Raw genomic sequence first — 27,666 nt, forward strand, 5'->3', positions numbered from 1 at the left:
CTCAGGTTGCATCAAAAATAGAATGCATAAAAATACATTAGGCCAGTCGATTGATATCGACCATGTTATTTAGAATGAGTGTAATTTTGTCTTGTGTGACCTTTACTTAAATCGGATTGGCAGGAGTAAATTCCTTTTACCGGTTACACTAGTAAGCTTTCATTTCTGACAACACTGTGACCCCATCTGACACTCATCAAGCATTTACTGGGAGCTTAGCCAGAAGAAATGGCATTGTAATATAATATACAGACATACACAGATCCCATGAGATAGCATCCCAGATTAGTAGGTGTGCACAAAATATGTTAAAATACCAAAACCAACAAAAAACAAGAAAGTTGTTAGCCTATAATTTATAACAAATTTGCTGTTATAGTTTTAACATGTAACTATTGTCCTGGTTAAATTACTATTTTAATTATTCAATAGTCTACTGTTACCATTACTAAACCTCACCCTGTGCCCTGCTAGTTGTGTAGTTCAGATGACAATAATTGTGATATTCAAAACCACCCATTGTATTCAGTATTAATGTGATCCAGCCTTGTCTTTTGACTGGGCTTGATTCATGCTTGCATGAAGCGGAGATACTGAATAGTTGATGAGCCGGGAGGGAGAGAGAGAGAAATGATGAGGGGGAGAGAGAGAGAGAGAGAGGGAGAGGAAAGTCTGGCAGCCGCTCTCCTCCCACCACACGACTCAATAAGCCCCGTCCACAGGAGCTGTGATGGAAAATTACCCTGTGACCAAAAAGACAGGTCAGTTTAGAGCAAAGTTAGACTCTACTCTTCAGCAGCCCAGAGAAGGATGGCCAGCGCAGTCAGCTGAACAGAATAACCGTGTGCTGCTTCTGGCATGGAGAACTCCCAAGCCCCTGTCGGCAGACGCACAGCCAGCACCTGTGGTTGGAGAGCTGTCTTTCTGCCTCAGCTGAACAGGCAGTCTCTATCTGTGTACGGCAGCGAGATAGCTGTGGAGAAGGAATGTATACGCCAGCTGCAGAGTGGAGTCTGGGTCATCCACCCATTCAGCCCCATAAGGTATTCTTCTCCAGCTACTGTTTGTGCTGCCTTGGCATTTTGTCTGTCCTAGAACAACACAACAAAGTTAGACCTAAGGGAGGTCTTGGCATTTTTGTCTGTCAAAGAACAACACAGCAAAGTTAGCAAAAACAGCAAAGAGCTTGGGTATATGCCAAAGAAAACACTAAAGGGTGTTTCTAACAGTGATTCTAAGAAATGCGTGTGTGCATGACTTTAATCATGTACATACCCTTTGTTATTGTGTCTTGTAGGAGTTACTACATCATGTGTATGGTTGCCATCACATTCCTGAATTTGATTGGGATCCCCATGGAGATAGCTTTCTTAGACGGGTACAGTGGAGTGGGCTGGGAAGGTTTCAATGTCTTCTCAGACACTCTGTTTCTGATGGATGTGGCTCTGAATTTTCGCATGGGTATCATCTCTGAGGACAGTGAGGTAATGAGGCGCTGACTTTACTCTATTTTCAGACCAGACCCAATCTGCGATAGTTGTATAATCCCTTTCCACGAGCATGCAAACCCAATCTGCCCTTTCTGTATTCGTTCCAGTGCATGTAAAGGGCTGATTAATTGAAACCCTGGCCCATGTGCTAAACCTGCAGCTGTTATTTGCAAGAGCGAATTTCTTTTATTTTTAAGATAACGATTCAGAGATAACTATTTATATAGATTAGGTTTGCTTTTGTGTTATATTCTCACATGAAAATAACAGGCGCAAACTTTACTGGGGAGCAAGATGCTTAGTAAATATGTTCTGAAGTGCACTGTGCACAGATGATGAAACATGATGAAACATGACTGTGGACCCTTTTTATTTCATAAGAAGGAAATACGCATGTAAGGAGTCTGATCAAGCACCAGGTTGTGTCTTATTCTGTTTCAATTTCATTCCAAACTGGTGTAAAATATTAATGTGAAAGTTTGGCCAATTGACGACCCTGTCAAGTTTATATTAATGCACTTCTCTATTAGTAGCTTCTGACGTACATTCTGGATGGCATCACTGTCTCCTTTCATTTTGGCCAGAATCCCCAAACATTTAGCTTCAGTTGCATTGTTGAAGTATTCATTCATTTGTCTGAGGAATGCTGCCAAGCACTAATAACAATCAACTGAAAATCTACTGTCTGTTTTTCAATTCCGTAGGTGGCTATACTGGATATCAAAAAGATCCGTGTGATTTACCTAAAGAGTTGGTTCATACCAGATGTGATTGCAGCATTCCCAATTGGCTACATACTATTAATCGCGGTAATGATAAATTATGATACATCCAGCATCACGCTGTTATACAGTAGTTCCAGTCTATTGTAAGATCAATACATTTAAAAAATATTTGTTTATTTCTGTATTTTTATTGTGACAGGAGTTACAATCCCACAGTGACACCTCCACCTCAGGTTCCAAAGCCAGTAGAATGGTGCGGATCCTCATGTTTGTCCGAATCATCAGCCTTGTTAGGCTCCTCAGAGTCTCCAGGCTTGTCCGCTTCTTCAATGAAGTAGAAAAGGTAAATTCTGTTATGCTACCATCTCCCAATGCTGAAAATACCACAAAGTCAAACCTCGTACTACAAATACATTTGGCTAAAAATGAATACAAAGAAGGACAGGAGAATAACTTTTGATTGGTGTACACATTACTTCTAGATTATCTTTGCAGTCCAATTAGTTCATTTTTATTTCCATCATTTTAATTGAGTGCCTTTGTTTCTTTCTCCATAGGTTTCAAATGCCAACTTGGAGTATGTTCAGCTGTTCTTCCGCATACTGTCTTTGTTTATGATGATGTTTCTGCTGTGCCACTGGAACGGCTGTATCCAGTACTTTGTCCCGATGCTGGAGGAGTTCCCTTCTGACTGCTGGGTCAGACAAGAGAAGCTGATGGTAAGCCCCACACCTACTGAGACGTGTAAGGGTTTGGCTACATTTAAAGGGTTAGTTCACCCTATATAAACAATGTGATATTTTCCAGAATGCCACGGTCGGTGAGAAGTATTCCTTTGGAGTGTTTCGTGCTCTCTCTCATATGATCCAAATTTCCTATGGCTCCAACGAGTCACCAACAAGTAAGGACTGCTGATAACCTGTTGATATTCTGTTGGCACAATAGAGCATGTCTTTCATATATACTCATACAGTATATTAGACCCGTGCTATTCCAAGACTGTAGTGCCCGGAGTTCAATAGCCAAGTATTACACTGTATTTATGTGTGTACCGGGTGTTTTGCTCCCTAGATGAGGTGGAGCTGTGGGTGGTCATGACCAGTATGCTGTCTGGGGCTCTAATGTACACTGTACTGGTGGCCAACGCTGCTGCTATCATAACCAACGTAGACCAAGCAGCAAAAGCCTACAAAGATAAGGTATACTACGTATAATGGAAATGTAATGCCTTGGCTTTAACACCGACGACTCGGCTTCAAACTCGATCACATAAGCAAGGAACTCTATTGATATGTCACTTTTGATTGTAATGGCATGTCATTCAAAGTCCACCACGTCTGATAATCCACAGATGAATCATCTAGACGACTACATGACCTTCTTGAAGCTTCCTAACGACCTTCGTCTTCGAATCCAGAAATACTACGGGGCCCGCTATGGGGGGAGATGGTTTGACGAAAAGAACTTTCTAATTTCAGTCTCCTCAGCTTTGAGAGAGGTACTTGAATCAATCATATTCTATTCTATTTTATTCTATACAATTTAGGTTCTACTGTACATTACACAGACCTTATACAATAGTTACACAAATGTACCACTATAAGTATAAGTACATAACTACATGAAGTACGTAACTACATTCTACTTACCTATGGTTTCCTTTGGTTAACACACCTTTGTTTAGTAGTGGGACCTGCCTGTCTATTTGTGGAACTTCTGTTTGTCAAAGTTCTATTTGTGGAACTTTATTATGAAACGATCTGAAAAAAAGCTCTGTGTGTGTGATACAGGAGATTCTGACAGTGATGTGTTTGAGCCTGCTGAACAACGTACCCATGTTCCAGAACCGAGACGTCAACTTCCTGAACACAGTTCTCCTCCAGTTTCAGCATGAAGTCTTCCAGGAGGATGATGTCATCTTCCAACAGAACGCGCCCGGAGACCGCATGTTCTTTATCGAGCATGGCCAGGTCCTGGTGGAGACAGACTCCTTCTCGCAGGAACTGGCTGACGGAGACTACTTTGGAGGTCAGGCTCAGATCCGAGTAGCTCAATCCAGCATCATTCATTTATTCCTTCATTCATTTGTTCAGACTATCATTCTCTTCATCACACAAGAGATTGGGTAATCTAGAAATTCTGATTGTCAAACCTCATCCCCCATCCGTTTTCTTACATAATTGAAAAAGACCCAACCCCCCACACTTGTTATTCTTATTCTCCTGTTCTACATTGTTTTGCTGATTTCATCTCTTGGGACTATGCAGGATATGACAAGGAACAGTGGGCTTAGCTGATATGCTGTGTAATAAATTTAAATTGTGTTGTTCTATGCTGTACTGGTTTACAGAGACCTGCCTCATGACCAAAGGAAAGCGTTTGGCCACGGTTCAAGCTCTGACCACCTGCCAGCTCTTCTCCCTGTCCTCAGAACGCTTCCAGATGGTTCTACAGGGCTTCCCTGATATCAGGAGAGACATGGAAAAGTTTTCACAGCAGGACAAGGAATATGTGCTACATCTCTAGTACAGTGCGGCCATTTATCAACAGTAGTGGTCACTAAGCCTGGTTCTGGAGAGGTACAGGATGTGCAGGCTTATGTTCCAGCCCAGCACTAACACATCTGATTCTGTTAGTAGAACTAGGTGTTTTAGTCCTGCGCAGCCTGGAGCTCTCCATGACCAGGATTTGTGACCACTTATGTATTGTGTAGCTCAGACTTGGTATTGTGTAGACTGGTCTAAAATTGTATTATACTTTATATATATATAAAGATTTCATTGTTATTTATTTGTTCAACTGTGCATCATACAACCCTTAGTCTGGATTACTAATAGTTATACTCTAGATCCTCTCTGGGTGGATCCAAAACAGTATATGATATTGTTGCTTTAACTAAGAGTGTATTTCAGGACATGTAATGATTAAAATATTTTTGGGGTTTTTGAAAATGTATTTATTGTGAAGAAATATTATTAGAACTGTTTTTTATTTTTCTAATTTCCTTTATCGTGAAGAAATGTCAATTACATAATAGAAGGGCAATTCAGTTATGAAACTACCGGTATGAAACAGCAGAAATAAAGAGGAAAGCATGGTTTCAGTTGACTGTGAACATCTGGAGTTTTTTTAAAGTAGTGCATTCATGTGTGTCCAGCCTCAGCAGATGTAGCACTGCAGCAGCTGAGCCTCAGCCCGCAGGCCTAGCCAGACACCGTTTCTCTTATCCAAACACACACACGGTGCCCGAGGCCAGCCTGTGTTTGTACCCGTACAGGTAGTAGGATGCTTGGGGGAAGTTAGACTTCATCTCCATATTGTCTGGCACCACGTGGATGTCCACCGCGGAGCACAGCCCCTCCCGCAGCTTCTTCAGCATGCGAGAGGCCATGTACCGTCGGGCCTTCCCCGGGTCTTCCTCGATAGAGGCGTACACCTCTGGAGGCAGGTTGGGGATCTTTCACTTTCAGGTCCACGATCAGCTGGTGGATGCGACTCTTATCCAGCAAGCTGGGCATGTCACCGTAGCAGGGTGCCTCAGACAACACGGACAGGAAGTGATTGGGCTGTAGAGTGGTCCTCCAGACCTGCCCCCGTCCTCATCCAAGGGCCCCACGGCAGAGTGCACCATGACAGCCCAGCGCAGCCAGTCGTAGTTCTTCTCCAGGATCTTAAAGATGCCGGCTGCTGCCTCCTCGGGGGCTGAACGCCTCTGCATGACCTCCTGCAGCTGCTGACGCACATCCTTCTCCGCCTGCTGCAGGAAGTAGCCCGAACAGCGCCCCCTAGTAGTCTTCACCTTCCCGTAGAGGGCGCCAATGCGATCAGACCAGGTCTTCATCAGCAGGGCCTGGTCTCGGCCTGTCAGCAAGGCCTGGGTGAAGAGGCACAGCAGACCCGTGCCCAGGACAAAGTTCACCTGCAAGGAAAGGGAAGAGAGGCTGATAAAACAAAACCCATGTTCTATGCTGTGACTATATGACTCGTGTTCAGTAGATTCAAAAAATGGTAGAGTGTTGGCCCACTTGGATGATTGGTGCTCTACTATACTGAACAGACTGCATTTTGTAGAATCAGCATTTGGAGAAGCATAGCACAGAGCTATTTATGATTTGAAAAATCTGCTGCAACAGCAGTGGCTGGGATGATTCTTCAAGATCATAGAGTGCCCAAAATAGCAGGTATTTAATCAGTATCATACATCATACATTTTGCTGCTATGTTTGTGCCTGATAAGTTATCCAAGGTTAACATAACAGATGTGGTTGTATTTTTACCAAGGTGAAATAAGGTTTTCTCTCTACACACATTTTCTGCTCGCTAGGAGAGGAATGCAAACAGACATCTGACCTAATTTTGCGGTGTGACGTACCAAGTGTTGGACGAGATAGGGGTGAGCTTTGGATATGCAACTGCATTACAATTATCGCTATATATTTTGAATAACAACACAACCTGTAACTATTTTAGTGTAAAACATTTAGGGTTAAAATCATTAGCCTGAGTACCAGTCTGTTTGTGCTATCATGCCAAAAAAATTTGGCTTGACAATGATAGCAATGGAGTTGGCAAGAGAACAAACATATTTGGGACCAGGCTAGAAAATCATTAACTTCATGTCTATTTTACAAACTATTTTAGTCTGACAGTTGGATAAAGCATGGCTCCCAGGCAAACTATTTTGTTCTTTGAACTTCATGTCTAATTTTGTTGAACTCCATACACTGTGTGCAAATGATTTACACATTCAATGGATAGAGATATTGAGAGTTGAACATAATGATAACTGTTGCCTGTTGGACATTGTGTGATGGCTGACCACGCCCTGACCCCCACTGACCTGGACACAGAACTCCCTCATCTCCCAGCGGTTGAACCTGCTGTGGAGCATCGTCAACTGCCTCTCCAGCCGGTGCTCCAGGATGTACTGGAGGACACCTCTGTCTCCCGCTTGGTGAACTCCTGCTGTGCCCTGACGGCCACGCCCAGCTGGTAGTAGACCACGGCCAGGTCGTCCTCCAGGAGATGGACCTCTTGGCCAGTCAGAAGGCCCTGCCCTACAGCACCCAGCTCCTGGTCTATGTAGTCCAGGTTCTTCATGGCCAGGTCTGTCTCGTTGGCTAAGGCACTGCCACCCAGGTAGGTACAGATGCCCTCCACAAGGGTCATGGTCTGCATTACTCATCTGTCAGAATGTTTCTTAGTGCATGTCTGTAGTGACCTTCACTGTTTCCTAAGTATTTATACACTCTCCAGCATAATCAGGGATCTGATAAGGTCCCTCCACCTCCCAGCTCTAACCTTCCTCTGCACTCATCCCCATATTGTTTTTATTTACTTTTCTGCTCTTTTGCACACCAGTATTTCTACTTGCACATCATCATCTGCACATCTATCACTCCAGTGTTAATTTGCTAAATTGTATTTACTTGCTACTATGGCCTATTTATTGCCTTTCCTCCTCAGGCCATTTGCACACACTGTATATAGACTTTATTTTTTTCTATTGTGTTATTGACTGTACACCCCAGTATCTCTACTTGCACATTCATATTCTGCACATCCATCAATCCAGTGTTTAATTGCTAAATTGTAATTATTTCTCCACTATGGCCTTTTTTTGCTTTACCTCCCTTATCTTACCTCATTTGCACACACTGTATATATACTTTTTCTATTGTGTTATTGACTGTATGTTTGTTTATTCCATGTGTAACTCTGTGTTGTTGTTTGTGTCGGACTGCTTTGCTTTATCTTGGCCAGTTCGCAGTTGTAAATGAGAACTTGTTTTCAACTAGCCTACCTGGTTAAATAAAGGTGAAATAAAAAATGTTAAAAATAAATAAGCAAAGGAAGTGAGTCTAATGTAAATTTAAAGAGGTATAGAAAAATTGTTACTCATGGATGTTACAAATGTTAATTTGGAAGTGTATTACAAACTCTTGGCTTTGAAGTTTGCTTATTGATTATTTTGTGAGTCCACCACACAATTATTCTAAAATTATCTCTTGACCATATCGTTAAAAAAAGATACTGTATATATCGAAGTCGTCAAGGACGGCAGGTGGCAGAATTGCATTTAGCTCGAGATGCTTTCTCTTCTTCGGTCTTGAGAGCCCTGAATAAACCTACTTCCGTTAGATTCCGGATGTGGCGCCAAATTTGAAAAATATTCCTGTTTCAACTTGTATGAATTTAAACAGACAGCGAAAATTGATTAAATTGCCGTTCAAGATAATACTACTTTTAGAAACATATCTGCAAACAAATGGACTCGTCGGCACGTTTTTTCACTAAGTTGCGAAACCTAGCCGTGAATTTGGAGACCGAAACTGCCAGTCTTCAACAGGCACACCAGAACTACGACGACGAAGGTAACGTTATGAAACAGACTTCCACTCAAATTTTATTTCGGCTAACGTGTCTAGTCAGTCAATTAACCACCAGTGACTAGTGTATTCCTGTATACTGTAAAATTGTGTTTCAGATCATAGCACTGAGGGTGCGGTGCGAGTTCTGCAAGAGCTGCACTCCGAGGTCAGGGGACTCAAGGTGACTGTCAATTTAACACCTGCTGAGTTGTTTGAACAGCGCTGTGTAGCTTATATAGCTATGTGATTCATTAGTATACAGATATTTACATAACTGGCTTGTTTTGCATGCCTAGGGCCAGGTGAAGGAGCAGCTGGTGCGCCAGCAGGCAGGGGAGAATGATGTGAGGAGCTTTATAAAGACGTGTATGGTGCTGAAGCAGAGGACCACAGAGGACATCCAGAGACTGAGGAGACACTATGAAAAATATGGCTACAGAGCGCCTAAGAGCACACAGAAACAGTCAGGTAGGAAAGTATCTCTATTTAACACTTCACGTAGTATGGCAATCATTCAGTATTTGGTTTGGTTTACTTGATATGCACTCAGTGTACAAAACATTAAGGACACCTGCTCTTTCTATGACATAGACTAACCAGGTTGAAGCTATGATTCCTTATTGATGTCACTTGTTAAATCCACTTCAATCAGTGTAGATGAAGGGGAAGAGATGTTAACGAAGGATTTTTAAGCCTTGAGACAACTGACCCATGGATTGTGTATGTGTGCCATTCAGAGGGTGGATGGGCAAGACAAAATATTTAAGTGCCTTTAAACGGGGTGATAATAGGTGCAAGGCGCGCCGGTTTGAGTGTGTCAAGAACTGCAACGCTAGTGGGTTTTTCACGCTCAACCAGTTTCCCACGTGTATCAAGAATGATCCACCACCCAAAGGACATCCAGCCAACTTGACACAACTGTGGGAAGCATTGGAGTCAACATGGGCCAGCATCCCTGTGGAACGCTTTCGACACGTTGTAGTCCATGCCTGACGAATTGAGGCTGTTCTATGCACAAGGACTTGTAACAATTTCCACAGAAAATTTGACATAAACATATTTACTTGAACAGTGCAGATGCAAAGTTTGGTAACAGAATGACGGCACAAATTAGTCCTTATGCGTAGAGTTGTATGGTTTTTAACTTTGCAATCACTGGTCTTTGTTTGACATTTGAATGTGTAAAATCTGAGTCAGCATCAATCTGTTACTGTGGAATTGCCCATTTCTATCTGAATGTTCTCCTGACCTGTTGGTTTATCTAGATATCTTGTCTCTCTCCCACAGAGTCGAACGGCCAGGAGGCAGAAGCTTCAGAGAAAGAGGACGAGGATGAGACCGAGGGAGGAGAGGAGGACCAGGAGGAAGGAGAGGGATACCTCACCTCAGTGACCCCTCTGAAGATGCCCCCTCCGCCCTTCATTGACCCCTTGCGCACCCCCCAGCTCTCTGACTTCGGCCTGTCGGAGATTCACCTGAAGAGGGTGTTGGGTGGCACAGTGTTTTCCAGCGCTGAGGCCCCCATGCCTCTCCCTCTGCCGTCTCTAGTCCTAGCCATGCAGCCGCCCATGCCCAAAACGCCCAAGTGCACCTTGCGTATGGATGAAGATGACGACCTCTTGACCCCCCGCATGGTCGACTTTGGCCTCACGGAACACACTGTGTGTCTCAACAATGACTTCACCATGGACCTGCAGCGCAAGAAGCCCACAAAACCTCTCAGGTGTGTAGTATAATACTGTTCTGTCTGGCTCTGATTGACTCTCAAATCCACTACTTGGCTGGTTAACAGCTTCCAAAGTTTCACCCAAGTTCCTACAAAAATTAATAAGTCAGCCTTCTTAAGTAGAATGTCCTGTGCTCTTAGTATTATGATGGTGCTGTTTTGTTAACAGCTCAGCAGTGTCCTTGGGCTTGGGAGCAATGTCACAGAGACCGGCACATGTCCTCTCCACCCCACCATCAAACTCCATGATGTACAGCCTGGCTACCATGGAGTCCCCCGAGCCGCCTGTGTTTTGCACCCCAGGTCTGAAGATCACAAAGTCTCAGCGACACGCTCTGTCCCCTCCTCTGCGGGGAGAGATTGACCCAGAGTCCCCCTGTTGCCTTGGCAACCACCAAGCCACCCCTGAGGTCCCAGCATTTGAGACACCATACATCAACAGACTCCTTAGCACCAGAAAGGTGTGTGTTACTGTCAGTTGGTCAACGTGTCTGTTTGTTTATGCATTTATCTATTTATGGAGGCATATGGACCATAGACAATAAACTACAAATTGCACTCAAATATAGTGAGTAACTGTCATGTTGTTACAGGGTGAGAGAAACACACAGGCAGATGAAGACCAAGATCACTCAGAACTTCCAACCTCCAATAGAGGCTCCAATCAAGCCTGGTCATATAATGTGTCAGAGATATCAATCATTGGATGTACAGAGGAAAAACTTACACCAGAGATGCCAAGCCTAGAGTCCTTTCTGAGCAGCTCTCTACCCTATGTAAGCTGAAACCGCTATAAAGGACCTTGGGTGTTTACTTTCCCCCTGTTGCTGAGGATGTTGGTATAGTTAAGTTTGAGTGCATATATTTTGCCTCACTGTCTCCCATCTCCCTGACTGTAGAGGGGTGGTGGTGGAACCAGTGGAGAGCAGACTATGGGGTCAGGAGAGCCCCCTCTCTCTGTCCTGGATCAGGATGGTCCCACCCAGACATTCAACCTGGGGACCCCACGGGTCAGAGGGGACTACCCCGAGCCATCCACTCCTGAGATGCCGGACCTAAGCTCTGTCACACAGGACATCTTTAAGGTGAGTGGACTGGACACTTGTGGGATTCAGAGTATGGAGTAGATATTGGAACTGTGCCTTCTCTGTCCACAGACAGTGGAGAAAAATGCTTTGTCTGTACTACTAAGTGTGAGTGTTTGAAACTTTTAGATAGCGTTGTGATTATAACTACTGTGCTGACTGGTTCTGATGGGTTTGTCTTTCATCTTGCAGCTCATTTCCCAGAGCAAGAAGCTCCCCACAGCAGTAGTTCAGCCACACCTCAAGCCTTCAACCTTCCACACTGCAACAGGGAAAGAGAACAGGTCAAATCTTACGGTGTCAACAAAGAATGTAGAATATGGTTATTATTAGCGTATCTTCAAAAGCTAAACTGTCCCCAAAATCAATAGATTACTTGACTTGAAATTACTAGTCATACCTCTGCTCTCTCTGTGTCGTTCCTCCAGGACTCAGAGTCTGGCTGTGGTGTCAGAGAGGGAGTTCCTGAGTCTTCCAAGCTACCTGAGACAGATTCCTCTGTCCAGCCTCAACCAGGCCATTCAGAAGATCAACGGTGCCAAAGAGGAGCGAGGCCACAGTCAGTCACGGCTTACTGCTTTTGTAAACCATTAAAACTTAACTCACTGAAATTATGTTTTCATATCTCAAGTGGAGACACACAACTATGCCCTCTCAGGATGCCCTTTTAATCTTTTTTCATGCATTCCATGCCACTCTCAGGAACTTAAGTGACTGTCCTTCTGAAATTCATCTTATTGTGACACTGTTGCTCCTCCTTCAGGTGGTGATGCGGGCCATGCATGGTTTCTGATGGAGGAGCTGAAGAGGATCACGGGGGTGGGCACCAAGGCCCCCATGTACTTCCTGTGTCTGACTGAGTTAAAGAGGCTGGAGCATGTGCAGGGAGTAGGAACCAGCGCCATGTACAAGGTCCTGTCAAAGACACGTACCTGATCTGAAGTACAATGACATTCCCTACCTTCTTAAACCTCCCAAAGGGCTCAACACTACTGAGTGAGGTCCTATGTATTGACTCCCCTTAATAGGCCTGGGTGCCAGTCTGTTTAGCTATCATTCACTCCTTGCCACTCCTGTCATGCTAAACATTGGCATATGACAGAGTACAAGGAGTGAAATGTTAGCGAAACAGACTGGTACTCAGGCTAGAATAGGCCCAAAATGGATTCATTATTTTATTTTCATCTTTGAGAACTGTACATATGTTTTGTCTTGGTCTTTTTAATTGTGTAGGTCCTTCTGCTCACACGGCATGAATACTCAGTCCATTTAGCATTTTCGTAGTTTTCTATGTGTATAATTGGTCTGTATGTAATCTCACTAATAAATACATAATTATGAACATGATGGCTTAGTTCAGGATTGAGTGATCTTTTTAACAATATAGCAATCAATTATAACAAGTGAGACAGTTGAGCATTATAAAATGCATACACAAACTACAAAAAATCCCAAAGAAAGACATGGTAGTATGGTTAATTTCTACATAACAATTTGATGATTTAAAAAAACGTCAGTAAATAAAATAACACTGATCTCCTACTTCTATGCAATTGGGGGACATGTTGAACCCCAAGCAGGCCTTCTGGTATCAATAGGGTCTCGTGTCCCAGGAGAAGGGTGCTCTGTTAGGAGGGGTGACGGTGATGTCCAGGTAGTCTCCAATCTGAAATCACTGGGACTGTAAGGTCATGGCATCATCTGGACCCTTCCATCTGGACAGTGCGTTGCCTATATCAAGTTTATTTTATTTTATATAGCCCTTCGTACATCAGCTAATATCTCGAAGTGCTGTACAGAAACCCAGCCTAAAACCCCAAACAGCAAGCAATGCAGGTGTAGAAGCACGGTGGCTAGGAAAAACTCCCTAGAAAGGCCAAAACCTAGGAAGAAACCTAGAGAGGAACCAGGCTATGAGGGGTGGCCAGTCCTCTTCTGGCTGTGCCGGGTGGAGATTATAACAGAACATGGCCAAGATGTTCAAAATGTTCATAAGTGACAAGCATGGTCAAATAATAATCAGGAATAAATGTCAGTTGGCTTTTCATAGCCGATCATTAAGAGTTGAAAGCAGCAGGTCTGTTGAAACTGGAATAGCAGCAAGGCCAGGTGGACTGGGGACAGCAAGGAGTCATCATGCCCGGTAGTCCTGACGTATTGACCTAGGGCTCAGGTCCTCCGAGAGAGAGAAAGAAAGAGAGAAGGAGAGAATTAGAGAGCTAAGATTTTCAAAATGTTCATAAATGACAAGCATGGTCAAATAATAATCAGGAATAAATGTCAGTTGGCTTTTCATAGCCGATCATTAAGAGTTGAAAGCAGCAGGTCTGGGACAGGTAGGGGTTCCATAACCGCAGGCAGAACAGTTGAAACTGGAACAGCAGCAAGGCCAGGTGGACTGGGGACAGCAAGGAGTCATCATGCCCGGTAGTCCTGACGTATGGTCCTAGGGCTCAGGTTCTCCGAGAGAGAGAAAGAAAGAGAGAAGGAGAGAATTAGAGAGAGCATACTTAAATTCACACAGGACACTGGATAAGACAGGAGAAGTACTCCAGATATAACCAACTGACCCTAGCCCCCCGACACATAAACTACTGCAGCATAAATACTGGAGGCTGAGACAGGAGGGGTCAGGAGACACTGTGGCCCCATCCGATGATACCCCCGGACAGGGCCAAACAGGAAGGATATAACCCCACCCACTTTGCCAAAGCACAGCCCCCGCACCACTAGAGGGATATCTTCAACCACCAACTTACAATCCTGAGACAAGGCCGAGTATAGCCCACAAAGATCTCCACCACAGCACAAACCAAGGGGGGGCGCCAACCCAGACAGGAAGATCACGTCAGTAACTCAACCCACTCAAGTGACGCACCCCTCCTAGGGACGGCATGAAAGAGCACCAGTAAGCCAGTGACTCAGCCCCTGTAATAGGGTTAGAGGCAGAGAATCCCAGTGGAGAGAGGGGAACCGGCCAGGCAGAGACAGCACGGGTGGTTCGTTGCTCCAGAGCCTTTCCGTTCACCTTCACACTCCTGGGCCAGACTACACTCAATCATATGACCTACTGAAGAGATAAGTCTTCAGTAAAGACTTAAAGGTTGAGACCGAGTCTGCGTCTCTCACATGGGTAGGCAGACCGTTCCATAAAAATGGAGATCTATAGGAGAAAGCCCTGCCTCCAGCTGTTTGCTTAGAAATTCTAGGGACAATTAGGAGGCCTGTGTCTTGTGACCGTAGCGTACGTGTAGGTATGTACGGCAGGACCAACTCGGAAAGATAGGTAGGAGCAAGCCCATGTAACGCTTTATAGGTTAACAGTAAAACCTTGAAATCAGCCATTGCCTCAACAGGAAGCCAGTGTAGGGAAGCTAGCACTGGAGTAATATGATCAAATTTCTTGGTTCTAGTCAGGATTCTAGCAGCCGTATTTAGCACTAACTGAAGTTTATTTAGTGCTTTATCCGGGTAGCCGGAAAGTAGAGCATTGCAGTAATCTAACCTAGAAGTAACAAAGGCATGGATTAATTTTTCTGCATCATTTTTGGACAGAAAATTTCTGATTTTTGCAATGTTACGTAGATGGAAAAAAGCTGTCCTTGAAACAGTCTTGATATGTTCGTCAAAAGAGAGATCAGGGTCAAGAGTAACGCCGAGGTCCTTCACAGTTTTATTTGAGACGACTTTACAACCATCAAGATTAATTGTCAGATTTAACAGAAGATCTCTTTGTTTCTTTCTTTCTTTATATCCTTCAACCTGAAACAAATCAATAGTAACAATATTTACAGTGTTGTCTGTGGCTGTTCATTGATATTACAGGGCAGCTCTGAATGACAATCATCAATTACCTGTAACCTTGTCGTTTTAGGGTCTGTGTAGACTATAGCAAAGCCAAAATATGCTCTGTTATTTTGCTTCAGGGTTAGACCTTTCACAAGACTTTCAGTGTGGCGTCCAACCTGAATTAAATGAAATACAGTTTCATAAGCATACAAGGGAGGGACAGATTCTGAATGTAATTTAAGGTATTCTGACTGACCTTTTCTAGTGTCTATTCTGTACAGCTGGAGTGTATTCATTCCGCCAAACAGTTGCAACTAAAATTAGTTTCTATTGGACATTAGGTAGGTCCCTCTGTTTCGTTCTGCTTGCTTAAGAAATGTTTTGCAACAGAATTGGCTGAATGAATACAGCCCTGGAGATAGTTAGTCTTACCAGGTATAAATCTGGAGCTCACTCGAAGGAATGTTCCCATATGGCGGATGGCGTTGGAGAGGTTGTCCAGGGAGAAATATTTGGAGAACGGGAGCGATTTGGAGAAGATGGCAGATAAGGAAGAAAGTGGAGCATATTATGAATAAACATGGAGTTTGGGATTACACAGGCCTTCTGAAAGATCTGGTGAAGGAGAAGATAATGGAAAAGGAAAAAAAAGAAACTGTAAATGGTTGAGGGAATATGGAATGAGGGATTTTACAGAACTTTTGGTAGAACTTGAGGAAATGGAGAGTGAGGATGAATTAGATGCAGTGGCAGGTGCAGTGATAACTGTTGAGAAGAAGTTGAGTGTAGAGGAAGGTTGCAAAAAGAGGGATACATGTTCCAGTAGCTCAGAGATGGACCCTGACTAGAGAGTGGATGAAGTTCCTGCAGTGAGAACCGCCGAGGTCGGGCCTTGGTCCGAGGATGTAAAGGATGATTCTGGCCTAGTGGGAGTACAATTTGTGGAGAGAATGGATCCTTGAATTTTGGCTGATCCATATGTGGTGGTTGGGTAGAGAAGAGGTTGGGAACTGTTGAGTTGGTGAAGGTAACTAGGAGTGGACTAGTGATGATTTATTGTGTTTCTTCAGCCCAGAGGGAGCGGGCGGTCCAGATCACGCAATTGGGGACAAGAAATATGACTTGTTTTGCTCTCCAGAGCTGGACACCGTTGAAAGGAGTGATAACGTAGGTGGCATTAAATGTTGAGGAAGATCAGTTGAAAGTGAAGATTTCCGGTGTCTGTGACGATTCCCAGTGTGCGGAGCGTAGGTGTTGGTAATGTTCTCTAGTGCTGTGATTGGCTCAGTGTTCTGTCCAGTGGCAATTTAAGAATGTTAATCTTGGTGGGGCAAACAAAACAAAAATGTGGGATGCATGCCAGTGTAACGGATGTGAAATGGCTAGCTAGTTAGCAGGTACGCGCTAGTAGCGTTTCAATCAGTTACGTCACTTGCTCTGAAACCTAGAAGTAGTGTTGTCACTTGCTCTGAAACCTAGAAGTAGTGTTGCACCTTGCTCTGCAAGGGCCGCAGCTTTTGTGGAGCGATGGGTAACGACGCTTCGTGGGTGTCAGTTGTTGATGTGTGCAGAGGGTCCCTGGTTCGCGCCCGTGTCGGGGCGAGGGGACGGTTTAAAGTTATACTGTTACACCAGCAAAGCCACTACACTACACAACACAACACTAAACAATATATTAATTGCACTATAACGGTGACAAACGGTGCCCACAAACTGTTAGGGCCTTCATAAAGCTGTCCCAACAGCAGAGTCCCAACAGCAGTCCCAACACCTTACCACTGCTACACCTGGCTATCAGCAGAGCCTTGTCTGGCAGCGAAACAGTTCATTCAGCCTCATTTACTGCCTTTAAAAAAAACATAGCTGATATGGCTGACTTGCTTAAACGAATATGGTTTCTACTGACAATTGAAATGTACAAACTATGGCATAAGGGGACGACACGTGGATAAGAGGCAATCCTTAATTTCGATTAAGACATTAATGAGCGAGCTAGGATGGACGTAGTCATTACAACTATTTGTTCAGAACTTTTTAAATGTACAGCGACAGAATTCAGAACATGGGCCGTTCTTACAGTGTTCTCCCTGTACACCAAGTCAGAACCGTAGGATAAATAAAGGGGGCATTTAAGCAGACAATGAAAGCTCTTACAATATTAACTGATTACATTTCTCAAAAACAGGTTGTAGGCTACATGTGCACCACCAAGTCAGAACAGTAGGTGAAATTAAGAGGTGAAAATAGACCAAATTATTAGGGTGAGGCACATGGGCTATTAACAGCTTACTACACAACATACACAATTGATTGGACATGATTTGGAAAGACACACACCTGTCTATATAAGGTCCCACAGTTGACAGTGCATACCAGAGCAAAAACCAAGCGATGAGGTCGAAGGAATTGTCCGTAGAGCTCCGAGACAGGATTGTGTCGAGGCACAGATCTGAGGAAGGGTACCAAAACATTTCTGCAGCATTGAAGGTCCCGAAGAACACAGTGGCCTCCATCATTCTTAAATGGAAGAAGTTTGGAACCACCAAGACTCTTCCTGGAGCTGGCTGCCCGGCCAAACTAAACAATCGCTTCCTATTTCCAAAAGCTTCCTATTTCGCAACAAAGCATCCTTCACTCATGTTGCCAAACACACCCTCGTAAAACTGACTATCCTACCGATCATTGACTTCGGCGATGTTATTTACAAAATAGCCTCCAACACTCTACTCAGCAAATTGGATGCAGTCTATCACAGTGCCATCCATTTAGTCACCAAAGCCCCATATACTACCCACCACTGCGACCTGTATACTCTCATTGGCTGGCCCTCGCTTCATACTCGTCGCCAACCCCACTGGCTCCAGGTCATCTATAAGTCTTTGCTAGGTAAAGCCCCGCCTTATCTCAGCTCACTGGTCACCATAGCAGCACCCACCCGTAGCACGTGCTCCAGCAGGTATATTTCACTGGTCACCCCCAAAGCCAATTCCTCGTTTGGCTGCCTTTTCTTCCAGTTCTCTGCTGCCAATGACTGGAACGAATTGCAAAACTGAAGCTGGAGACTCATATCTCCTTCACTAACTTTAAGCACCAGCTGTCAGAGCAGCTCACAGATCACTGCACCTGTACATAGCCCATCTGTAAATAGCCCATCCAACTACCTCATCCCCATACTGTTATTTATTTATTTTGCTCCTTTGCACCCCAGTATCTCTACTTGCACATTCATATTCTGCACATCCATCAATCCAGTATTTAATTGCTAAATTGTAATTATTTCTCCACTATGGCCTTTTTTTGCTTTACCTCCATTATCTTACCTCATTTGCACACACTGTATATATACTTTTTCTATTGTGTTATTGACTGTATGTTTGTTTATTCCATGTGTAACTCTGTGTTGTTGTTTGTCACACTGCTTTGCTTTATCTTGGCCAGGTCGCAGTTGTAAATGAGAACTTGTTCTCAACTAGCCTACCTGGTTAAATAAAGGTTAAATAAATTAAAAATTAAAAAGGGCCTTGGTCAGGAGGTGTCCAAGAACCCGATGGTCACTCAGAGTGAACTTCAGAGTTCCTCTGTGGAGATGGGAGAACCTTCCAGAAGGACAACCATCTCTGCTACCTTTATTGTAGAGTGGCCAGACGGAAGCCACTCCTCAGTAAAAGGCACATGACAGCCCGTTTGGAGTTTGCCAAAAGGCACCTAAAGGACTCTCAGACCATGAGAAACATGATTCTCTGGTCTGATGAAACCAAGATTGAACTCTTTGGCCTGAATGCCAAGCATCACGTCTGGAAGAAACTTAGCACCATCCCTACGGTGAAGAATGGTGGTGGCAGCCTCATGCTGTGGGGATTTTTTTCAGCGGCACGGACTGGGAGAGGATCGAGGGAAAATTCATGGAACAAAGTACAGAGAGTTCCTTGATAAAAACCTGTTCCTATCAGGTATGAAGGTAAGACCCAGATGCAGACAACATCTGCCTCGGCGCATACCTGGTTGACCGGGGTGCCGGCGGTGGAAGTTGGCGATGAGGGCTGGGTCCAGGATGTCTCTAGCGGGGACCCAGCACCTCTCCACCGGGCCATAACCCTCCCAGCCAACCAGGTACGGGAAACCCCTCGTGATCCAACACTCAGGAGGCGTTTCACCGTGTATGCTGGATGGCCATCGATGACACATGGAGGGGTGGGCCTGGAAACAGAAAACAAAGGGCTGTGAGACACGGGCTTAATCCTAGACACATGGAAAGTAGGGTGAATACAGAGGGTATGGGGTAACAAAAGATGAACAGCAGTGGGGCTAATGACTCTAGAGATGGGGAGCGGGCTGATGAAACAGTGGGAAAGTTTACGGGACTCCACCCGGAGGGGCAAGTCCCGGGTGGAGAGCCATACCCTCTGCCCAATCCGATAGCATGGAGCAGGGGTCCGGTGGTCCGGTGGCGATCCGCTTGTCGCTTATACCTGGAAGTGGTCTTCAACAGAGAGGCCTGGGCTCTCTGCCAGGTACGGCGACAGCGACGGATGAATATCTGTGCAGAGGGATTGCTGACTTCCTCCTCTTGCTCGAGGAAGAGCAGAGGCTGATATCCCAAGGAACACTCCAAGGGCGAGAGACCTGTGGCAGAGCAAGGAAGGGTGGTGCTAGCGTACTCAACCCATACCAGTTGCTGACTCCAGGTGGTAAGGTAGCGAAGCGTCGTCTCTAAGTCCTGGTTGGCTCGCTCCGACTGGCCTTTGGACTGGGGGTGGAATCCAGGGGGACAGGCTGGCGGACGACCAAATGAGCGTGCAGAACGCGTTCCAGATCCGGGACGAGATTGTGGAACCCGGTTGGAAACCATGTTCACCGGGAGTCCGTGGATCTGAAAGACGTGCTGTACCATAAGCTGGGCCGTCTCCTTGGCCGAGGGTAGTTTGGGGAGAGGAATGAAGTGGGCGGCTTTGGAAAATCAGTCGACCACTGTCAGGATGACAGTGTTGCCCGCAGACGGGGGGAGACTCGTGACGAAATCAAGGGATATATGGGACCAGAGACGGTGAGGGACAGGCAGTGGTTGGAGAAGACCAGCCGGAGAATGCCGAGGAGTCTTGTTCTGTGCGCAGACCGTGCAGGTGGCGACAAACACGGCAACATCCGGAACCATAGTAGGCCACAAAAACAGTTGTCGCACGAAGGCCAGGGTCCGACAAGAGCCCGGGTGACAGGCAAGCCTGGAGGAATGAGCTCACTCCAGGACCGCAGAGCGGACAGTGTAAGGCACAAACATCCTGTTATCTGGGCCACCCCCAGGGTTCGGCTGGGACCGCTGCGCCTCCCGGACCAATTTCCCTATACCCCAGCAGAGTGCCGTTGCCAGGCACGAGGTGGGAAGGATGGTCTCGGGCTCAGGGGTGGTAACCGTGGGGTTATAGCAGCGAGACAGGGCATCCGGCTTGACGTTCTTGGACCCCAGCTGGTAGGAGAGGGAAAGGTTGAACCTGGGAAAACAGCAGGGCCCATCTCGCTTGCCTGGTGCTTGGTGGTGCGGAGATACTCCAGGTTTTTGTGGTCGGTCCACACAATGAACGGATGTTCCGCCCCTTCTAGCCAGTGCCTCCATTCCTCCAACACCATCTTCACCGCGAGAAGCTCCCGATTCCCCACATCTTAGTTCCTCTCCGTGTCATTGAGGCGGTGGGAAAAGAAGGCGCGGGGATGCAGCTTAAGGTCCAGGGCAGAACGTTGGGGCAGAACAGCCCCCACTCCGACATCCGAAGCATCGGCCTTCACCACGAACTGACGGGAAGGGGTGCGAGTAAGGGAAGCAGAAAAGTTCTCCATATGGCCCACCAGAGTACTTGCTCCTACCGGTGAGCCTGGTCTTTTACCGGGCAAGAGGACACAAAATGACCAAAAGCCCCCAATACAGACAGCTCCTGGTGTTGATCCTGTGTTACCGTTCCACTGGCGACAGCCCAGCTCTGCCTAGTTGTATAGGCTCGGGAATCAGCGCCTCTGCCGTCTTCGGTGACTCCCAAGGAAGGTCGGGAAACCTCGGGTGCTCTTGGCAACGGAACCGTCTGGGACTTCCGGGATGACTCGGAGGCGAGGTGGAATCCCTGGACGTGCAAGCGAAATTGAATTTCCTCTCCATCCGTCATTCCCACAATCGCCCATCGATGCAGATGGTCAAAGCGATGAAGGAGTCAAGATCCGTGGGTAACTCCCGAGCTGCAAGCTCGTCCTTAACCTTCTCCAAGACGTCATGTCGAACAGTGCTTCCTGGTTCCACGCACTCTCCACTGCCAACGTGCGGAAAGCCACCGCATAGTCGACCACTCTGCGGGTGTCCTGCCGGAGCTGGATTAGCTTCCTGGCAGCTTCTCTCCCGGAGAACGGGGCATCAAAAACCTTCCTCACCTCTCCCACAAACCCCTCCAGACTCACTCACATGGCCGGCTGTAGCCCAGGTGAGAGCCCTCCCAGACATCAGCGTGATGAGGTAGGCTATCTTGGAGTGATCCAAGGAGGAGGAGGAGAGCTGAAGCTCGAAAATGAGGGCACACTGAGCTAAAAATGCCTGACAGGTGCTCGGCTCTCCATTAAAGCGTTTCCGGGGGAGGTAACCAGGGCTCCCGGGAAGGTGGAGTGGCCAGTGGGACGGCGCTGCTAACTGCCGAGTTACTGAAGGGTGGTGGGGTTACCACCGTGGCAGGCTGCCCCCCAGAAAACACGCGGAATTGCTCCAGCAGCATGTCCAACGCCCGGTCATTGCGCTCAGCCATGTTTGGACCCCCTCCATAAGACCACGAAGCAATTCCTCGTGCCTACCAATTGAGGCTCCTTGGGAGGAGATGGCGTTGCGCAGCTGGCCCGGGTCTGCTTGGTCAGTCATGGCCAGTTCGTACTATCAGGTATGAAGGTCAGACCCAGATGCAGACAACGTCGAATTAACAATGGTTTAATCATCCAACAGGGGCAGGCAATAGACAGGTCAAGGCAGGCAGGGGTCAGTAAACCAGAGGTGACGTAACGGTACCGGACAGCAGGCAGAGTGGTCAGGCATGCGTGCTCAGAGTCAGGACAGGCAAGGGTCAAAACCAGGAGGGCGAGAAAAAGAGAGACTGAAAAAAGCAGGAGCTGAGACACAAAACGCTGGTTGACTTGACAAACAAGACTAACTGGCAACAGACAAACAGAGAACATCAGTATAAATACACAGGAGATAATGGGGAAGATGGGTGACATCTGGAGGGGGGTGGAGACAATCACAAAGACAGGTGAAACAGATCAGGGTGTGACAGCTCCAGAGTGCTCAGAACCTCAGACTGGGGCAAATGTTCACCTTCCAACAGGACAACGACCCTAAGCACACAGCCAAGACAACACAGGAGTGGCTTTGGAACAAGTCTCTGAATGTCATTGAGTGGCCCAGCCAGAGCCCGGACTTGAACACGATCAAACATCTCTGGAGAGGCCTGAAAACAGCTGTGCTGTGCTCCCCATCCAACCTGACAGAGCTTGAGAGGATCTGCAGAGAAGAATGGGAGAAACTCCCCAAATGGAGGTGTGCCAAGCTTGTAGCGTCACACCCAAGAAGACTCGAGGCTGTAATCACTGCCAAAAGCGCTACAACAAAGTACTGAGTAAAGGGTCTGAATGCTTATGTAAATGTGATATTTCTATTTCTAAAAACCTGTTTTTGCTTTGTCATTATGGGGTATTGTGTGTAGATTTATTAGGACAAAAAAACGATTTAATCCATTTTAGAATAGGGCTGTAATGTTACAAAATGTGGAAAAATACAAGGGGTCAGTACTTTCCGAATGAACTGTTTGTGTATGTGCATATACCTGTATATACAGTTGAAGTCAGAAGTTTACATACACCTTAGCCAAATACATTTAAACTCAGTTTTCACAATTCCTGACAATCCCTGTCTTAGGTCAGTTAGGATCACAACTTTATTCTAAGAATGTGAAATGTCAGAATAATAGTAGAGAGAATGATTTATTTCAGCTTTTATTTCTTTCATCACATTCCCAGTGGGTCAGAAGTTTACACACACTCAATTAGTATTTGGTAGCATTGCCTTTAAATTGGTTAACTTGGGTCAAACGTGTCGGGTAGCCTTCCACAAGCTTCCCACAATAAATTGGGTGAATTTTGGCCCATTCCTCCGGACAGAGCTGGTGTAACCGAGTCAGGTTTGTAGGCCTCCTTGCTCGCACACACTTTTTCAGTTCTACCCACAAATTGTCTATAGGATTGAGGTCAGGGCTTTGTGACGGCCAATACCAATACCTTGACTTTGTTGTCCTTAAAACTTCTTATGGGTAGGTGGTAGCGTCCCACCTGGCCAACATCCAGTGAAATTGCAGAGTGCCAAATTCAAAATACAGAAATACTCATAATAAACATTCATAAAATATACAAGTATTATACATCGGCTTAAAGATTAACTTCTTGTTAATCCAGCCGCTGTGTCAGATTTCAAAAAGGCTTTACGGTGAAAGCATACCATGCGATTATCTGAGGACAGCGCCCCGCTTACAAAAGTATACAAACATTTTCCAGCCAAGTAGAGGAGTCACAAAAGTCAGAAATAGCGATAAAATGAATCACCTTTGATGATCTTCATATGGTTGCACTAACAAGACTCTCTGTTACACAATAAATGTTCATTTTGTTCGATAAAGTCCCTCTTTATGTCCCAAAAACTCTGTTTTGTTGGCGCGTTTTGTTCAGTAATCGACTGGTTCCAGGGCGGTCAAAACATGCAGACGAATACATCCTAATAGCACCGGTAAAGTTTGTCGAAACATGTCAAAAGATGTTTATAATTCATCCTCAGGTTGTCTATTGTCTAAATAATCAATAATATTTCAACCGGACAATAGCGTTTTCAATACAAAGGAAAAACAACGAACAACGTGCTCACGGTCATGCGCCCACTCCAGCTCTGCATACTTTCCCTGTCCACTGACCAAAAGGTATTTGTTTCTCAAAATACAAGCCTGAAAGCATGTCTAAAGACAGTTGACATCTAGTGGAAGCCATAGGAACTGCAATCTGGGCCCTAACCCATAACATAGTCAATAGGCATTCAATGGAAAACAACTCACTTAAAAATAAAAATATATTTACTGGATGGATTTTCCTCGGGTTTTCGCCTGCCGTATCAGTTATGTTATTACACAGACATTATTTTAACAGTTTTAGATACTTCAGAGTGTTTTCTATCCAATACTACCATGAATATGCAAATCCTAGCTTCTGGGCCTGAGTAACAGGCAGTTTACTTTGGGCACGTTTGTTATCCAAACTTCAAAATACTGCCCGCTACCCAAGAGAGGTTAAGCCATTTTGCCACAACTTTGGAAGTATGCTTGGGGTCATTGGCCATTTGGAAGACCCATTTGCGACCAAGCTTTAACTTCCTGACTGATGTCTTGAGATGTTGCTTCAATATATCCACATAATTTTCCTTTCTCATGATGCCATATATTTTGTGAAGTGCACCAGTCCCTCCTGCAGCAAAGCACCCCCACAACATGAGGCTGCTACCCCCGTGCTTCACAGTTGGAATGGTGTTCTTCGGCTTGCAAGCCTCCCCCTTTTTGCTCCAAACATAATGATGGTCATTATAGCCAAACAGTTATATTTTTGTTTCATCAGACAAGAAGACATTTCTCCAAAAAGTGCGATTTTTGTCCCCATGTGCAGTTGCAAACCGTAGTCTGGCTTTTTATGGCAGTTTTGGAGCAGTGGCTTCTTCCTTGCTGAGCGGCCTTTCAGGTTATGTCGATATAGGACTCGTTTTACTGTGGATATAGATACTTTTGTACCTGTTTCCTCCAGCATCTTCACAAGGTTTTTTGCTGTTGTTCTGGGATTGATTTGCACTTTCGCACCAAAGTACGTTCATCTCTAGGAGACAGATCACGTCTCCTTCCTGAGCGGTATGACGGCTGCGTGGTCCCATGATGTTAATACTTGCGTACTATTGTTTGTACAGATGAACGTGGTGCCTTCAGGCGTTTGGAAATTGCTCCCAAAGATGAACCAGACTTGTGGAGGTCTACAATTTTTTTTCTGAGGTCTTGGCTGATTTCTTTTGATTTTCCCATGATGTCAAGCAAAGAGGCACAGAGTTTGAAGGTAGGCATTGAAATACATCCACAGGTACACCTCTAATTGACTCCAATGATGTCAATTATCCTATCAGAAGCTTCTAAAGCCATGACATCATTTTCTGGAATTTTCCAAGCTGTTTAAAGGCACAGTCAACATAGTGTATGTAAACTTCTGACACACTGGAATTGTGATGCAGTGAATTATAAGTGAAATAATCTGTCTGTAAACAATTGTTGGAAAAATTACTTGTGTCATGCACAAAGTAAATGTCCTAACCAACTTGCCAAAACTATAGTTTGTCAATCATCAAGTTTGCAGACGACACTACAGTGGTAGGCTTGATTACCAACAACGACGAGACGGCCTACAGGGAGGAGGTGAGGGCCCTCGGAGTGTGGTGTCAGGAAAATAACCTCACACTCAACGTCAACAAAACAAAGGAGATGATTGTGGACTTCAGAAAACAGCAGAGGGAGCACCCCCCTATCCACATCGACGGGAACAGTAGTGGAGAGGGTAGTAAGTTTTAAGTTCCTCTGCGTACACATCACGGACAAACTGAATTGGTCCGCCCACACAGACAGCGTGGTGAAGAAGGCGCAGCAGCGCCTCTTGAACCTCAGGAGGCTGAAGAAATTTGGCTTGTCACCAAAAGCACTCACAAACTTTTACAGATGCACAATCGAGAGCATCCTGTCGGGCTGTATCACCGCCTGGTACAGCAACTGCTCCGCCCACAACCGGAAGGCTCTCCAGAGGGTAGTGAGGTCTGCACAACGCATCACCGGGGGCAAACTATCTGCCCTCCAGGACACCTACACCACCCGATGTCACAGGAAGGCCATAAAGATCATCAAGGACAACAACCACCCGAGCCACTGCCTGTTTACCCCGCTATCATCCAGAAGGCGAGGTCAGTACAGGTGCATCAAAGCAGGGACTGAGAGACTGAAAAACAGCTTCTATCTCAAGGCCATCAGACTATTAAACAGCCACCACTAACATTGAGTGGCTGCTGCCAACATACTGACTCAACTCCACCCACTTTAATAATGTAAAAATGTATGTAAAAAAAATAATTATCACTAGCCACTTTAAATAATGCCACTTTATATAATGTTTACATACCCTACATTACTCATCTCATATGTATATACTGTACTCGATACCATCTACTGCACCTTGCCTATGCTGTTCTGTACCATCACTCATTCATATATTTTTATGTACATATTCTTCATCCCTTTACACTTGTGTGTATAAGGTAGTTGTTGTGAAATTGTTAGGTTAGATTACTCGTTGGTTATTACTGCATTGTCGGAACTAGAAGCACAAGCATTTCGCTACACTCGTATTAACATCTGCTAACCATGTGTATGTGACAAATAAAATTTGATTTGATTTAACAAGAAATTTGTGGAGTGGTTGAAAAATTTGTTTTAATGACTCCAACCTATGTGTATGTAAACTTCCGACTTCAACTGTATATACGTATATATATATACATTTTTGTTGTTTGACATAAGACTATAAAATTACCAGGAACTTAGTGATTTTAATTGAGGAAATCTGTTCCCAAGTATCTGTTCCCAAGAGGGATATGTGAACGTATCCCAATGTAATCAAGGTTTTGTCAACTACTATATCTGTTTTTTTGGGCTTCTTGCAGTCAATTTGCAGTGTAGGCCTACAAATGATTTATAATTATGTTCCAGCCCGACCATCCTCTCAAGAAAAAATTGGGGACACTTGCCCTAGAGGCACAAATTCCTCCAATTTTAAAGTGCATTGGACATTCCACACATAAGTTGCAAAAAACCCAAAAAGCACATCTACCCAACTCCGATTGAAGGGATCTCTAGAGTTAGCCATCCCTGAGACCAGGTACCAGATCTGGTACATCTAAATTGAAACTCTGAAACAGCCTGGTCGACCTTGGGGGAAATAGCATACACAATGTTTTGCAGATAGACCAACATTGTTTATATAGACAGTAAAATGTACAGGACCTAAAACCGAACCCTGTGGGACACCTTTCACCTCGTCCATACCGATTGCAGACAATCTTTGAATCAATAAAAAGTGATTAACAGTATCGAAAGGCATTCCATGATGCAAACTGTCAGCATCCTGGCCTTTGATGTCAAGGGTTACTGGTTGTGTTTATTTGCCTATGAAAATAAAATATATATATTGAATGGTTTTGAGTGTTCGGATTCTCCTTAGAAATGTACACATTTTGTTTTACAGTGGTTTTGCAATAGACATTAAAACCAGGGTTTTTACTGGATGCAAGAATCAATGCCAAGTTTTATTAGGAAGCCCCGCCTAGAATATGTGCGGTGCTGACGTGCA

At 45.1% G+C, this 27,666-nt stretch overlaps 2 protein-coding genes and 1 long non-coding RNA gene across 4 annotated transcripts; 2 read left to right on the plus strand and 1 right to left on the minus strand.

Annotated features, from left to right (window-relative positions):
- Positions 1–457: 457 nt before the first annotated feature.
- Positions 458–5,323, plus strand: LOC139546538 (potassium/sodium hyperpolarization-activated cyclic nucleotide-gated channel 1-like). 2 transcript variants are annotated; one of them, XM_071355028.1, is made up of 10 exons: positions 458–1,043; positions 1,298–1,484; positions 2,195–2,299; positions 2,415–2,558; positions 2,773–2,934; positions 3,023–3,116; positions 3,287–3,414; positions 3,567–3,713; positions 4,006–4,243; positions 4,566–5,323. In XM_071355028.1, exons 1-10 carry the CDS (start codon positions 859–861, stop codon positions 4,739–4,741), a joined length of 1,566 nt encoding a protein of 521 aa, XP_071211129.1. In that variant the 5' UTR covers positions 458–858; the 3' UTR covers positions 4,742–5,323. The 2 variants fall into 2 exon arrangements, with proteins under 2 accessions (XP_071211129.1, XP_071211131.1); XM_071355030.1 differs by lacking the exons at positions 2,195–2,299; positions 2,415–2,558.
- On the minus strand, positions 2,369–4,185 carry LOC139546544 (uncharacterized). Its single transcript, XR_011669254.1, has 2 exons — positions 4,049–4,185; positions 2,369–3,145 (listed from the first exon to the last, which is right to left on the minus strand). It is a non-coding gene; the product is annotated as an uncharacterized lncRNA (long non-coding RNA).
- A 2,873-nt stretch (positions 5,324–8,196) lies between the features above and the next one.
- ska3 (spindle and kinetochore associated complex subunit 3) lies at positions 8,197–12,744 on the plus strand. The gene is made up of 10 exons (XM_071355027.1): positions 8,197–8,589; positions 8,703–8,767; positions 8,883–9,054; positions 9,874–10,309; positions 10,482–10,773; positions 10,906–11,088; positions 11,212–11,397; positions 11,590–11,681; positions 11,826–11,956; positions 12,161–12,744. The coding sequence occupies exons 1-10, from the start codon at positions 8,484–8,486 to the stop codon at positions 12,331–12,333; spliced, it is 1,836 nt and encodes a 611-aa protein (XP_071211128.1). The 5' UTR covers positions 8,197–8,483; the 3' UTR covers positions 12,334–12,744.
- The last annotated feature ends 14,922 nt before the right edge of the window (positions 12,745–27,666 follow it).

Source organism: Salvelinus alpinus, chromosome 20 (assembly GCF_045679555.1).
Source record: "Salvelinus alpinus chromosome 20, SLU_Salpinus.1, whole genome shotgun sequence".
In the NCBI taxonomy this organism is placed as follows: Eukaryota; Metazoa; Chordata; class Actinopteri; order Salmoniformes; family Salmonidae; genus Salvelinus; species Salvelinus alpinus.

What these genes read in the sequence shown, in the direction of transcription:
- LOC139546538 (XM_071355028.1), top strand. Translation starts at nt 859, where the DNA reads ATGGAGAACTCCCAAGCCCCTGTCGGCAGACGCACAGCCAGCACCTGT. An exon ending in CACCCATTCAGCCCCATAAG is followed by an intron (nt 1,044 to 1,297) that starts GTATTCTTCTCC and finishes TGTGTCTTGTAG; the next exon opens with GAGTTACTACATCATGTGTA. An exon ending in GCTACATACTATTAATCGCG is followed by an intron (nt 2,300 to 2,414) that starts GTAATGATAAAT and finishes TTATTGTGACAG; the next exon opens with GAGTTACAATCCCACAGTGA.
- ska3 (XM_071355027.1), top strand. Translation starts at nt 8,484, where the DNA reads ATGGACTCGTCGGCACGTTTTTTCACTAAGTTGCGAAACCTAGCCGTG. An exon ending in CCAGAACTACGACGACGAAG is followed by an intron (nt 8,590 to 8,702) that starts GTAACGTTATGA and finishes ATTGTGTTTCAG; the next exon opens with ATCATAGCACTGAGGGTGCG. An exon ending in AAGCCCACAAAACCTCTCAG is followed by an intron (nt 10,310 to 10,481) that starts GTGTGTAGTATA and finishes TTTTGTTAACAG; the next exon opens with CTCAGCAGTGTCCTTGGGCT.